Source organism: Rhinopithecus bieti, unplaced genomic scaffold (genome assembly GCF_001698545.2).
Source record: "Rhinopithecus bieti isolate Rb0 unplaced genomic scaffold, ASM169854v2 scaffold_19652, whole genome shotgun sequence".
NCBI lineage: Eukaryota > Metazoa > Chordata > Mammalia > Primates > Cercopithecidae > Rhinopithecus > Rhinopithecus bieti.
Window position 1 is genome coordinate 2738248 of NW_016809913.1, and position 13840 is coordinate 2752087.

Consider the following 13840-nt stretch of genomic DNA (forward strand, 5'->3'; position numbering starts at 1 on the left):
TCTCTACTAAAAAAACAAAAAAAAAAAAAAAAAAAAAAATTAGCCTAGTGTGGTGACGCATGCCTGTAATCCCAGCTACTCAGGAGGCTGAGGCAGGAGAATCGCTTGAACCTGGGAGACGGAGGTTGCAGTGAGCCGAAATCAGCCCCTTGCACCCCGGCCCCGGAAAAAAAACCAAAATTAAAAAAAAAAAAAAAAAAAAAAGAGCCAGAAGAAACATTCTCCTTCAAGACCCTGACCAAGTGTCCCTCTTCCTTCTCAAAGCAAAGCCGAACCCCAGCCTCTTTTCCTCAGCCCCTACTTGGAGCCTCTAGCTCCTGAGTTGGCTCTGTGCCCCCCTTCAGATTCTAGCGTTGAGCCAAGGTTAAATGTTTTCCACTTCCCAAAACATGTCCAAATTTTGAAGCCTATAATCCACCCGGGCGGGGCGTGGTGCCACACCGTGTCCAGCAGTTTTGGAGGCCAAGGCAGGCGGATCACCTGAGGTCAGGAGTTTGAGACCAGCCTGGCCAACATGGTGAACAACCCGTCTCTACTAAAAAAAAATTAGCTGGCTGTGCTAGCAGGCGCCTGTAGTCCCAGCTACTCAGGAGGCTGAGGCAGGAGAATCGCTTGAACCTGGGAGGCAGAGGTTGCAGTGAGCCGGTATCACACCACTACATTCCAGCCTGGGTGGCAGAGTGAGACTTCAGCTAAAAAAAAGAAAAATCCACCCCCTAGAAAAACCTGGGCCCACTCTGTTGTTACCTTTAGCTCTCAATCTCAATGCTAGCCATTCCAATTAATTCACAGGGAAGCGGACCAAGCTCACCCCACTACCCTGCTTCCCACACCAGAGCGGCATGCCTCTGCATGGGCCTTTTCAAGCCAGGCCACACCCTGTGTCCTCTCACCTTTGTCCAGCCAGCCTTTCCCTAGCACCTTCAAAAAGAGCTCTCGGCAGAACACCAACCTCCTCACACTTGTCCAAAGCAAAGTCACAGTTGCAGCACAGCAGGAATGGAATGGCACTGACAGCCCACTTACTGCTGCGACTGAGGGAAGGGGTCTCCAGGAGCTCCTACCTACCCAGGCCATGCCTGTTATGCTCGTTTTCAGACACCACACAGCTCCTCTTTTCACTCAACCCACCACCACCTCCCCACCAATTCCTATCACTGCTCCAACTGGAAGCAAGGAAGAAAGGGCAGTCAACTGCCAGAAACGGCAGAATCAAGGACCCAGAAGGCAAACCCAGTTGAATGAGGCAGGGCTGTTTTCTTCCTAGCTGCCTTCATCATACAACTGCAGGGAAGATTTCCAAATCCCACCCCCATCCATCAGCCTACTTAGCCTATAGCCTATCTCTAGCTGCCTGAAGGGCCAGCCTGCTTGTTAGCTTCCCTGCTGGGCTGGGCTGCCCATGCACTGCTGGAGAGTCCACTTTACCCGCATGCCCCACTTCCCATAGCATCCTGAGGAAGGGAGGCCAAGGCGGGGACCAGCTACAGCTTCCAGGAAGGGTTCCAAATAGAGCAGCCTGAGCCCTTACTCCTGAGGAAGTCAGCTTTGTTCTTTCAGGGATCACAGAGCAGCATCTAGTGGCCCTTCTGGGCAGCACAGATTACATAACTAGCACACAGCAGGGGACCAGAGCCTCTGCTCCCAACTCCAGTGGAGTCTTATTAACACACAAAGTCCTGGCACCATGAAGGCTGGAGCCTAGAAGGGAGGTGAGGGAACCAGGCCCAGGCCAACCCACCGGCCAGCTGACCTTCCAGCTGTGCCTGGACTCAGGTCATGAGAGGCCTGGGAGAGGAGGCAGTGGCACAACTGCTGGTCCTGGAGGTCTAGAGCTGCGCTGTCCAAGAAAAGGATAATGTGAGCCACAGATAGAAGCCACATAGGTAACTTTGTATTTTCTAGCAGCCACATTACACAAGTAAAAGGAAAACAGGTGAATTTTAATAATATATTTTATTTAACCCAATACCCAAAATATTTCAACACATATATAAAAAAGTTATTGACATATTTTACACTCCTTTTCTTATCATACTAAGTCTTCGAAGTCTGGTTTGTGTTTACACTTGGCAGTGTATCACAGCTCGAACCAGCCACATTGCAAGGGCCTGACAGCTGCACGTGGCTAGCGGCTCCATATTGGACAGCACGGGTCTAGAGGGCATCATCTGACCAAGACCCGCAAAGGGAACCGAGAAAAGGGCTGCTGCCTGAGCTCCTCAGGACTGCCCTAAGTTTGAGAAACCATCTCCCCTCTGCTCCAAAACTAGATATCTTTGGAGTACTTTTTAAAGTCCTTTATAAAAGCAAAACTCTTTCTGCAAGTGAAATACACAGACAATACTAAAACTGACAATGGCTGAACTGCTCAGACTGAAGAGGATTTAGCAGGTCCCCCAGTGGTCCCAGAGGCCCCCCCAGGGTGTGAGGCAATATGAAAATCGCTGCCTTTGAAGATTCCAAAAGGAAACGAAACCACAACTGAATGTCAGGACTCTCCAGACACCTGCACGTCTATGACTTATTAAGCTTCACATCACAATCACCTGCCAAGGAAGCAGCATCCTCACTGAGTAGAAGAGGAAGTAGGCTCAGAGGATCTACCGTCCAAACCTACACGTGCTCACTGGACCATGCTGCCCTGGAAAAAGACACCTGAATTCATTTCCAACTTCAGAACTCACACACCAACTTTCTTGCCCCCAAAGCCCTTCAAATTTGGACCCCAAATTTAGCTTAAGGACTCCCATTACACAAATGAGATAACAGCTTTGGCCAGATGAGAGCTAGACTAGTGTGGGGCTACACAGAGCTGTCTGGGCTTGCTTGGAAGCCCTCCAGCACTCAAGAAAAGACACCTTTTGAAAAAAAAATTATTTTTATTGGAACTCATCTGAACATCAGATATACCTGGTGTTGGTTAGCAAGAACCGTTTGTACATTTGATACTGATGGTGCCAAAACCAAAACAATGACTGGACACGATGGGGAGAAATGTTGAGAACAAAAACCTGATTTTGGAGAGGAAAATAAAAGCCAGTCAGATTCAGTGAGGATGCAAAACCTGGTACAACAAAATCCTTTTACAAAATATAAATGTATTATGAAAACCTGGAAGGATAATCCAAGGAAGGTAAAGAAGAGAAAAGGAGGCCGGCAGGAAGGAGAGGAAAAGAAAAAGACAAAGAGGAGATGAGAGAAGAAAATACAGTTCAGCACAACAGAGGTGCAGAAGCTCACCTACCCAAATGGCATTAAAGCCTGGCTGTGTAATCGTGTCAGAAAACAAAGCATGCTGACACACAGTGCTCTATTTCCCATCCACTCAAGTTCTAAGAGGTAAATTAAGAAGCTCCCTGGGAAGGGGACATGAGGTTGCTCAAAAACCCAACAAAGAAAATTAAAAGAGAGAGAGAGAGAGAAACACACCCCACAGTGTCATTCCGATGTTCATTGTTTAAAAAAAGGAATAAATCCATCTGAAAGCAGGAGAGGAGGAGTGGGAGAGGGAGAGAAGCTCATGGATTTCACAGACAGCCTGACTCCCCTGGAGGGAAGAGGAGGAAGGCAGAGAGACATGACGGTCTTCTGGTTGAGAGGGGAAAGAGAAGGGAGAGAGAGGAAAGAAGAGAGGAGAGGAACGCAGAGGAGAAGAGAAGAGGGGCAATTAAAACACTGACGACTAATCTAGTTTACTGTGTTAAAAAAAAAAAAAAAGCCACATGCACAGCAGGCCCCTTGGGGGCTAAGGGCCCACACTGCTCCCCGTGTGGCCATGGTAGACACTAGCACCTGGCCTCATCCCCATTCCTTCACAGGTCAGAGCGGAGCTGTGCAGGCGCTGCTGCTGTTGTTGCTGCAGTGGTGGTGGTGGTGGTGGTGGTGGTGGCGGCGGCGGCAGGACCTTCGGCTACTCTGCTGGAGCCAATATGGGGAGAGAAGGGCGGACAGGCCGTATGGCAGGGGAAAGAACACCAAAATGCCTCATTTCAAATAAAAAAGAAAACAGCAGTCTATACACAGTTGTTTGTTTTGGTTCAGTACAAACAGAATAAAAAGTCGTTGCTTTTGATGGTCAAACACCCAATTCTGAGGAGGAGGAGAGGTGACGCCCAGCAGGTGGATTAGGACCCCCAGTGGTTGGCGGGGTGCCTGGCTTTGCGGCCCTCTCCCAGGAGGCAGAGAGGACAGCTTTAGGTAGTGTAAGCCTTTTTCCTTTTATTTAGAATAATCTTTTTTTTTTTCTTTTTCTTTTTTTTTAAGCAATTTCCCCACTCCCAAGTTGGGCCAGTAAAGATTACATGAAAACTGGCACACCTATTGGCTGGAATACAGATGCACCAAATGAAGATTTAAAACTTTCCGAGCGAAAAGTAGAACAAAAAGAAAAAAGAGTCTCCTAGCATTTTCCCCCAAGGTTTCACTCTCCCGCCACACACACTCTCCAAAGGACCGCTACAGATCCAACTCTGCAAGAGAAGACAGAGCAGTGTCAATCAGGAAGCCATGAGGACACCAGGAGGAGGTTTTCAGTCTCGACACGCAGAAGACAGAGCTGCCCAGCCCTGGGGTCCTGAAGCCAGCACTCACCTATGTCAGTTTCTTGGCTTTGTTGTAGAGGGAATCCACTACTTTACTCATGTTCTGAATTGTTTCCAGAGCAGCTTCATAAGTTTTATCTACTGGGGGTTCATCGAAAATAATCAGGACACCCTCCCCCTGGTCCAAAATCCCTGCAAGAAACACAAGGGCAACCCAGGTAAAAAGTGACATTAGACACAAAGCGTTTGTGAAGCAGCCCACTCCCTAGTTGACTCACTGTCTCCAGAAAAGAAGGGAAATAGAATTCATCTCCTTATTCCATGTACACATGCTTATTACACATTCTCACCACAGGAGAGAGGGGCCAGGACCCCAGGGTGAACCATCAGGAGAAACAAATAGAATATCTTCTTTGAAAATAAACTTCTGGCCGGGCGCGGTGGCTCAAGCCTGTAATCCCAGCACTTTGGGAGGCCGAGACAGGTGGATCACGAGGTCAGGAGATCAAGACCATCCTGGCTAATACGGTGAAACCCCGTCTCTACTAAAAGAAATACAAAAAACTAGCCGGGCGAGGTGGCGGCGCCTGTAGTCCCAGCTACTCAGGAGGCTGAGGCAGGAGAATGGCGTGAACCCGGGAGGCGGAGCTCGCAGTGAGCTGAGATACGGCCACTGCACCCCAGCCTGGGCGACAGAGCAAGACTCTGTCTCAAAAAAAAAAAAAGAAAAGAAACTTCTTCAACCGTCTCATCACCACCACCAGCCCCCTTGCCTGTGTGACTGCTACTCACCATGAAATTTCTTGTCAAGAATCATCTGTGATAATTTCCTTTCCACGTCGGCCTAAAATCAAAGCACATGATTAAAGGGACCTGTATCCACTAGTCAGAGATCACCCTGACACAAAAGCTTTGTTGGAGGGGTCTTACGCCAAATGGACTGAAAACAAAATAGCAACAATGCAACTCCTACTCTAGCCCACACTGCCCATTCCCCACTGAGAAGCTGGGGAGCTTTCCAATGAGGCCAATCAGGTGCATGTGCCACCCCTCCTCACCACCCCTTCCCATTCCTCCCTGCAGATGGCCTTAAGACTCCTTACCTTGGAGAGTTTGATGAGACTAGATATGTGTTCAATCTAAAAGGAAAGGCAGAGAGACACCAACACTGAAAGTTTTACTTTTGCCTCCAATAAGAGAAGGGAGGGAATGGGGAACTGCTGTATTTCTCAAAATTCTAATGTATGTCTCTATACAAGACAAGACCCTCCTTGGCCGTGCTTAAATCTCTTGTGTTCTTCCCATCTGCCCGCCCTTCATTGCTACACACAATAAACAGACTCTTGTCCCACACACCCAATACAGAAAACAGGTACAACACATGCAGTGACTCAAAGCGAGGAGGAAACTGCTCGGAACACATGCAGGGGCAACCCACATGCCTCTACCCACAGCATCTCCTCCTCGATTTTTGTTCATTTTATCAACAGAGGCCCAAGCTCTTGGTGGCCTCTTACCCACCAGGCACACCCCTACAAGTGAGTTCCCATTCTGGACACGTGTGGAAGGGAGGTGGCTACAGTGAGAATGCCCGGCCAGGAATGGAGTCCCCAGAGGGTTCTCACCTGTACTCTGGAAAAAGGCTCAATGACTCGGATCAGATTCTGCTCCAGTAAGTTATCATACAACTTGGCCAAGTGTGTGCTGATGATTGGGTCATCCCGGAGCTCTGCCCGGTAATCTGTCAGAGCCTGCCAAAAGAACCAGTCGCAGAGATTGGCACAGAGAATCACTTGAAAGTCATGCTACTCCTGCTTCCTAGGTAGTTTGCTGGCCCTTATAAAACTACATCATTGAATGAAGTTAGGGGAGATTTGGGCAGATGCATGATACAAAGCAGAAAAGGAATGTCAGAACTAAAAGGGAAGTTTGGCTTGGTGGCATATGCGCCTGGAGTCCCAGTTACTCAGGAGGCTGATGTGGGAGGACTGCTGGAGCCCAAGAGATCAAGTCCAGCCTGGGCAACACAGAGAGCCTCCATCTCTTAAAAATAAATTTTTAAAACTGCTATTCTGGCCAGGCACGGTGGCTCACGCCTGTAATCCCAGCACTTTGGGAGGCCGAGGAGGGTGGATCACAAGGTCAGGAGATTGAGACCATCCTGGCTAACACGGTGAAACCCTGTCTCTACTAAATATACAAAAAATTAGCCGGGCGTGGTGGCGGGCACCTGTATTCCCAGCTACTCAGGAGGCTGAGGCAGGAGAATGGCGTGAACCCGGGAGGTAGAGCTTGCAGTGAGCCAAGATGGCACCACTGCACTCCAGCCTGGGCGACAGAGCAAGACTCCGTCTCAAAAAAAAGAAAAAAAAAATGCTATTTTATGATAGTCTTTAAGAGAAAAAAAATTATGAAATAGAACAAAAAGGTGGAGTCACCCTAGGGACCATCTTTCTGTTTGCAGGCTTCAGGTCAACAGCTCAAACCATGGAAGCCGCAAGAGCAACTCGGCTCGTGAACCAAATTAGCTACACCAGCATTTCTCAGCATGTATTCTAAAGAATAAATAGGGTCTCCATGGAGGGAAAAAAAGAATATTGAGGTTAAAGAATAGGAAATGCTGAATTCCACAGCTAGCTCTTGGGAGTTTTATAAGGGCCATCAGCATAATATGGCTCTGCAATTATTAAGCAAAATTAGGTGTTTTAATTATTATTGGCCCTAGTATTTTGTTTAGCCCTAGTATTTCCCAAATATCTAATCACAGAATCCTTCTTCCAAGGAACTATTTGGAATAAAAGTGTCCCATCAAACATCCCAGACATTGGGATAAAATGATCTGGACCACATTTGTGTGATTTACTGACCATCAATAATGGTCTCAACATCCCAGCCTCATGTCAGCTGGGCTACAAGGTGTTAAGGGAAGCAGACAAATCATGCCAAGTAAGAGGCAACAGGAATTGGCAAGAGCCCTCCAGGAAGATGGTGAATCTTAGGGACAGTCAAAGCCACATGGTCTAGTCTCCATCCACGCTAAGTTTTTCTTTCTGGATCTAGGTTTTGTTTTTATTAAGCTGGTCATTATACTCAGACTAAGAGGAGAAAAGTTCAGAAAAGAATATACAATTCTCACCCTAATGCCCAGACAGGCTTTTTTCCCTTTTCAAAACTCCCAAACAATGAGCAAAAGGCACCGGAGTTAAATAAAGCCTAGAACATCATCCTGAGAATGTTTCTTTGGGTCCAAGTACGCACATCAAGACTTCCCTTCTGTCCACAGAGCAGACCTGGCATTTCCGGAGCTGAAGGAATGCCTACAACTGTGTCACGTGGAGCAAGCACCAGGCCTAGAGTCAAACTCTGACACTATGCTGTGTGACTTGGAGTGTCCTCCTGAATCCCAGTTCCCTTAACCATAAAACACAGATAATAGATAGGTGTGTTGTGAAAAATCAAAGTGAAAAAAGGACAGAACTTTTGAAATAGAAAGTTATTATGTATAAATAATATATATTTTATATCAACTCAGTAAGTTTCACTGTACGAAAGTGCTTAACTATTTCCTGGTTTTAACACTGTCCTAGGTGAAGGATACATGGAATCATCTGCAACTTCTTGTGAAACTATAATTATTTTTTAAAGTGTGTTTTGAAGTACTTAAACGTCCCTCTCTTCCACCCACATTCCATACCAACCCAATGTCATGCTCACCTTTTCAAAATCTGCCAGTGATCTGTTCTTGCTAGCCTGAGCCACACATTTTAATGCTTCTGTCTGAGAATAAAGAGACAAATCATGAAAGTGATCTATTCTGCACACTAACATTTACCCAAGTCTCATAAGCAGTATGCTGTGTCCATATAACTTCTGCTCTAAGGAAGAACCCGCCCCACCATCATTCTTCTTCAGACGCCTGGAAAGAAGAGCCCAAGTACTAAATACCACTATATGCCAACCTGTTTCCCTTTGAAACCTGAAATGACTTAAGAATACTAGGAAACAGAAATTTTCCAAACAGACCGACCCTAATACAGCATTCTCTAGAGATGACAAGCTAAAAGGAAAAATGACAAGAGAACTGTGATTTCCTTCCCCTTCCTCCAAGGCTTGTTATTGCCACATCCACCCAAACTCCTTCCTGCCCTTAAACCCTATTATATCTGTGCTTTATCAAGATTCATTTTGCTACGTTTGAAATGAGGCACTGAACAAGGTCTACCTCATTAAGGCTGAGGCATCAAGGCTGGGCACGGTGGCTCAAGCCTATAATCCCACCAGTTTGGGAGGCCGAGGTGGGTGGATCACTTGAGGTCAGAAGTTCGAGACCAGCCTGGTCAACGTGGTGAAACCCCCCCTCTCTACTTAGCCGGGCGTAGTGGTGGGCGCCTGTAATCCCAGCTACTTGGAAGGCTGAGGCAGGAGAATTGCTAGAACCCAGGAGGCAGAGGTTGCAGTAAGCCAAGATCACGCCACTGCACTGCAGCTGGGTGATAGAACAAGAATCCGTCTCAAATTGCGGCACTGGCCGGGCGCGGTGGCTCAAGCCTGTAATCCCAGCACTTTGGGAGGCCGAGACGGGCGGATCACGAGGGCAGGAGATCGAGACCATCAGGGCTAACACGGTGAAACCCCGTCTCTACTAAAAAATACAAAAAAAAAAACTAGCCGGGCGAGGTGGCGGGCACCTGTAGTCCCAGCTACTCGGGGGGCTGAGGCAGGAGAATGGTGTAAACCCGGAAGGCGGAGCTTGCAGTGAGCTGAGATCCGGCCACTGCACTCCAGCCCGGGTGACAGAGCGAGACTCCGTCTCAAAAGATAAAAAAAAAATTGCGGCATCAAAGTTGAGGCATTAACATATCACACCAAATGTGAAGACCCCACGGAGTGATGAAGGTACAATCAATAGTTGAGAACAACTTCTAACCTCATTAAAAAAGGCCCCTGACCAAGCTATCAAGTCTCCACTCAGCAAAAAATCTACAACACTCATCTTTCTGGGAGATCAGCCTATCTTCTGCTTAAAAGCTAACATCGGCCGGGTGCGGTGGCTCAAGCCTGTAATCCCAGCACTTTGGGAGGCCGAGACGGGCAGATCACAAGGTCAGGAGATCAAGACCATCTTGGCTAACACGGTGAAACCCCGTCTCTACTAAAAACTACAAAAAACTAGGCGGGCGAGGTGACAGGCGCCTATAGTCCCAGCTACTCGGGAGGCTGAGGCAGGAGAATGACGTGAGCCCGGGAAGCGGAGCTTGCAGTGAGCTGAGATCCGGCCACTGCACTCCAGCCTGGGCGACAGAGCGAGACTCCGTCTCCCAAAAAAAAAAAAAAAAAAAACTAACATCAAGGTGCAAGAGACTAAGAGAAGCTGCTCGTTTATCAGCCTACGTACTTAAATAAGAACAGTGTATCTTATACAGTAGACTAAATGGTACAAGGCTAATCATTAGTGTGTTTGTCTCCAGCATTTGTCCTATAGACAGAAAAAAGTGTCAAAATGAGAAAAGCCTGGAACTTAGAGCCAATGACCCTAGTTGAAAGTCTAGCTCCACCGATGAGCTACCTGACCTTGTCCTGAACGCCTGATGTCCCTGAACCTGTCTCCTCAACTCTAGTTATAGTGAGAGTAGTGCATCTTTCTTCTTATTATTTTTTTAAGACAGAGTCGCCCAGGTTAGAGTACAGTGGTGCTATTTTGGCTTACTGCAACCTCCACCTCCCAGTTTAAAGTGGTTCTCCTGCCTCAGCCTCCCGAGTAGCTGGGATTACAGTCGCCCACTACCACGCCCGGCTAATTTTTTATTTTTAGTAGAGACAGGTTTTTACCATGTTGGCCAGGCTGGTCTTGAAATTCTGACCTCTGATGATCCTCCTGCTTCTGCCTCCCAAAGGGCTGGGATTACAGGCATGAGCCACCACATCCAGCCCCTAACTGGCTTTTTATCAGCAAAAGTTTCAGGTCAGCTCCTGGTTTTGACCTCAAGAGTACTGGTTATTACTATATTGTAAGATGCATGGCTGGATGCAGTGGCTCACGCCTACAATCCCAGCACTTTTGGAGGTTGAGGTGGGTGGATCACTTGAGGTCAAGAGTTTGGGACAGCCTGACCAAGATGGCAAAACCCCATCTCTACTACAAAAAGTTAGCCAGGCATAGTGGCAGATGCCTGTAATCCCAGCTACTCGGGAGGCTGAGGCAGGAGAATCACTTCAAACTGGGAGGAGGAGGTTGCAGTGAGCTGAGATACGCCACTGCACTCCAGCCTGGACGAAAGAATGAGACTCCAACTCAAAAAAAAAAAAAAAAAAAAGCCAATTAGGGCCACTTGTAGAGAGGGAAGAAACCATCTGTGGCCACTCCTCCAGAGACATAGTGAGATTATACAGACAGCCAATCAGTCTGTGTTTAGAGACAACTGCAGTTGAAATCCAGAAAGATTACTTTTACTTTACTAGTGATAATCAAGCAAAATACAAAGAGGAGACAGTCTAGATATCATCTTTGCATAGGTCCTAACTGTCTGCTGTCAGAAGTCACACTCATACCTACTTGGACATTAACGTAACACAAAAAAGGGGCCTCTTTTTACACCACACCCAAAATTCAAAGCATGAGTAGAAAGGTACTGATCTGAGAAGCACAAAAGTAAATCTCAAAACCTAGTTTCTGCACCAAGCAATCAGACCTCTCTAAAGCACATACGCACCAGATGTTACCAGGCTGCTGACACGGAGAATCTAAGATTTCACACTCTGCGTATGTTAAATTACAAGTCAGACTACTATGGTAGATAAATCTTCTGGTCAAAGCCAAATGCAAACTAAGTCAATGCAAATGCTACAGTTCAGTTCCCTAAGTCCCTCAAACCACCTGATGTCCTTAAGAGCTCCAAACACGGACTTTCCAGGCCAAGAATTTAACAGTCTAGGAAATACACTGAATGGGCTTAAGGGAAAGAAGTGAGTGGGGGAGAAGGAAGAGAGTAGTATGAAGACCTGAAGAGCGCTGGTCTCATCAAACGTCGTGACTCTGAAAACATGCTGGCCTCAGAGTGAGCAGAACTGCAGTCAAGGGAGTCCCTACCTGCCTCCCTGCATACCGAAGCGCAAGCTTCCCGCTCACCAAAGCCTGGACATCTTCTGGGCTAGAAAAAAAGACATACTTGGTCAATTGCTACAGATGTTATGCTTCTAAAGGTAGGTTTGGGCAAATTTCTTTTTAACAGAATTCCACTGAAGACTCTGCCCGCACAGATAATCAGCCCAACCTTTAAACCCATATGCCCATCACATTGCAAAAGCTAGGTTTTCTCCACTCTGGGCCACAGTTCAGCCTGAAGAGTAGAAAAACTCCAATATTAGAAAGCTGAACTGAACCTACCAAAAGCAATAGACCCAACAAGCAGAACTGTAAGTTTAAGTCAAATCCCAGTGTAACAGGTTTTATTAAAACATAGCCCTTATGTAATCCAAAGATCCAAAGAGAGTTCTTAGTCAATACTTCATTTATTCCCAAAAGAATTGAGTAATTCTGTAGACTTCTTTGTAAGTAGGTCTGTCATACTTTTGTTGTTCACTTTTTCAAACCTCTCCTTAACCCTTCCTTCCTCATTCTGGGTGGCTCAGTTGGCTGGTACTGGCTGATCTGTAAGCTATTTCCTGACCCTCTGTCCTGTGCTCTGCACCTATGAGGACACAGAGTATTTAAAGGATGAGAATTCTCCAAGAGGAGCTGGGAAGGGGATTTCTAAAATGTCTCCCTGATTCTGAAAGACTAGCAAGCGAAAGTTTTCTGGACCACCTTTGATCCTCCTGCTCTACCTCAGCCAGTCCTAGAGGCTGCAGCTACTGCTGTTTCTGTAACTGGCCAAACTCCCTGCTCAGGCCATCTCTGCCATGGCAAACAGACTTGCTGAAGGATCTGAGTTCTTGTAGTCCAGAGTTAAGGTGCACCTACGTGTTGAGCATGATTTTGCACAGCAACATGTACTTCAGAGATGTGATGGCCTTGGGGCTGTCGATGGAGTCATAACCCTCAAATGCCTCATAGAAGTATGAGTACGCAGTTTTCCAGTCCTTCTCTTCTGCTGCATGGATAATACCTGGGCATTGAAAAGAAAGGAATAAGAACATATAAAATAATAGAGCCATAAAAGATCAGAGCTGGGAGGCACCTTAGAAATCTACCTAACCGGGCACAGTGGCTCACACCTGAAATCCCACACTTTGGGAGGCTGAGACGGAAGGATCATGTGAGCCCAGGAGTTTGAGACGAGCCTGAGTAACACAGTAAGACCCCATCTCTTAAAAAAAAAAAAAAAAAAGGACCGGGCGCAGTTTCAGCTCACACCTATAATCCCAGCACTCTGGGAGGCTGAGATGGGCAGATCATCCGAGGTCAGGAGTTCAAGACCAGACTGACCAACATGGAGAAATACCATCTCTACTAAAAATACAGAAGACCAGGAAGTTGATCAATCCCGAGGCTGCTGAGAGACAGTGGCACGAGTGGGACAGTTGCCAGGGATGGCTGAGCGTGAGGATGCAGCCGGTGTCCGGGCTGCTCTCCTGTACGCTGCACAGAGTCCTGTGGCTCTCGGGCCTCTCTGAACCGGGAGCTGCCTGGCAGCCCCAGATCATGGAAGAGAAAGCGCTAGAAGTTTATGATTTGATTAGAACTATCTGGGACCCAGAAAAGCCCAATACTTTAGAAGAACTGGAAGTGGTCTCAGAAAGTTGTGTGGAAGTTCAGGAGATAAATGAATAATATCTGGTTATTATCAGGTTCACGCCAACGGTACCTCATTGCTCTTTGGCGACTCTTATTGGGCTGTGCTTAAGAGTAAAACTTCAGCGATGTTTACCATTTAAACATAAGTTGGAAATCTACATTTCTGAAGGAACCCACTCAACAGAAGAAGACATCAATAAGCAGATAAATGACAAAGAGCGAGTGGCAGCTGCAATGGAAAACCCCAACTTACAGGAAATTGTGGAACAGTGTGTCCTTGAACCTGACTTATAGCTGTTTTAAGAGCCATTGGCCTGTAATTGTTTGATATATTTGTTTAAACTCTTTGTATAATGTCAAAGACTCATGTTTAACACATAGGTGATTTGTACCTCAGAGCATTTTTTTAAAAGACTCTTTCCAAGCGAGATTTAATTATAAGGTAGTACCTAATTTGTTCAATGTATAACATTCTCAGGATTTGTAACACTTAAATGATCAGAGAGAATAATATTTTCTAGTTATTATATGTAAGATGAGTTGCTATTTTCTGATGCGCATT

The 13840-nt window shown here is 46.6% G+C and overlaps 1 protein-coding gene across 3 annotated transcripts in view; it reads right to left on the reverse strand.

Annotated features, from left to right (window-relative positions):
- Nucleotides 1-1937: 1937 nt before the first annotated feature.
- Nucleotides 1938-13840, reverse strand: part of PSMD11 (proteasome 26S subunit, non-ATPase 11) — a 45326-nt gene continuing 33423 nt past the window's right edge. Inside the window, exons 7-14 of one of the 3 annotated variants that reach the window (XM_017890886.1) lie at nt 12505-12649; nt 11632-11692; nt 8259-8321; nt 6170-6295; nt 5648-5683; nt 5337-5388; nt 4594-4736; nt 1938-3918 (exon numbers count right to left, since the gene is read on the reverse strand). In XM_017890886.1, coding sequence (XP_017746375.1) covers nt 4594-4736; nt 5337-5388; nt 5648-5683; nt 6170-6295; nt 8259-8321; nt 11632-11692; nt 12505-12649 — 626 coding nt within the window. In that variant the 3' untranslated portion in view covers nt 1938-3918. Of the gene's footprint in view, nt 4473-4593; nt 4737-5336; nt 5389-5647; nt 5684-6169; nt 6296-8258; nt 8322-11631; nt 11693-12504; nt 12650-13840 lie in introns of all 3 variants that reach the window. The other 2 variants (XM_017890885.1, XM_017890887.1) reach the window with 2 other exon arrangements.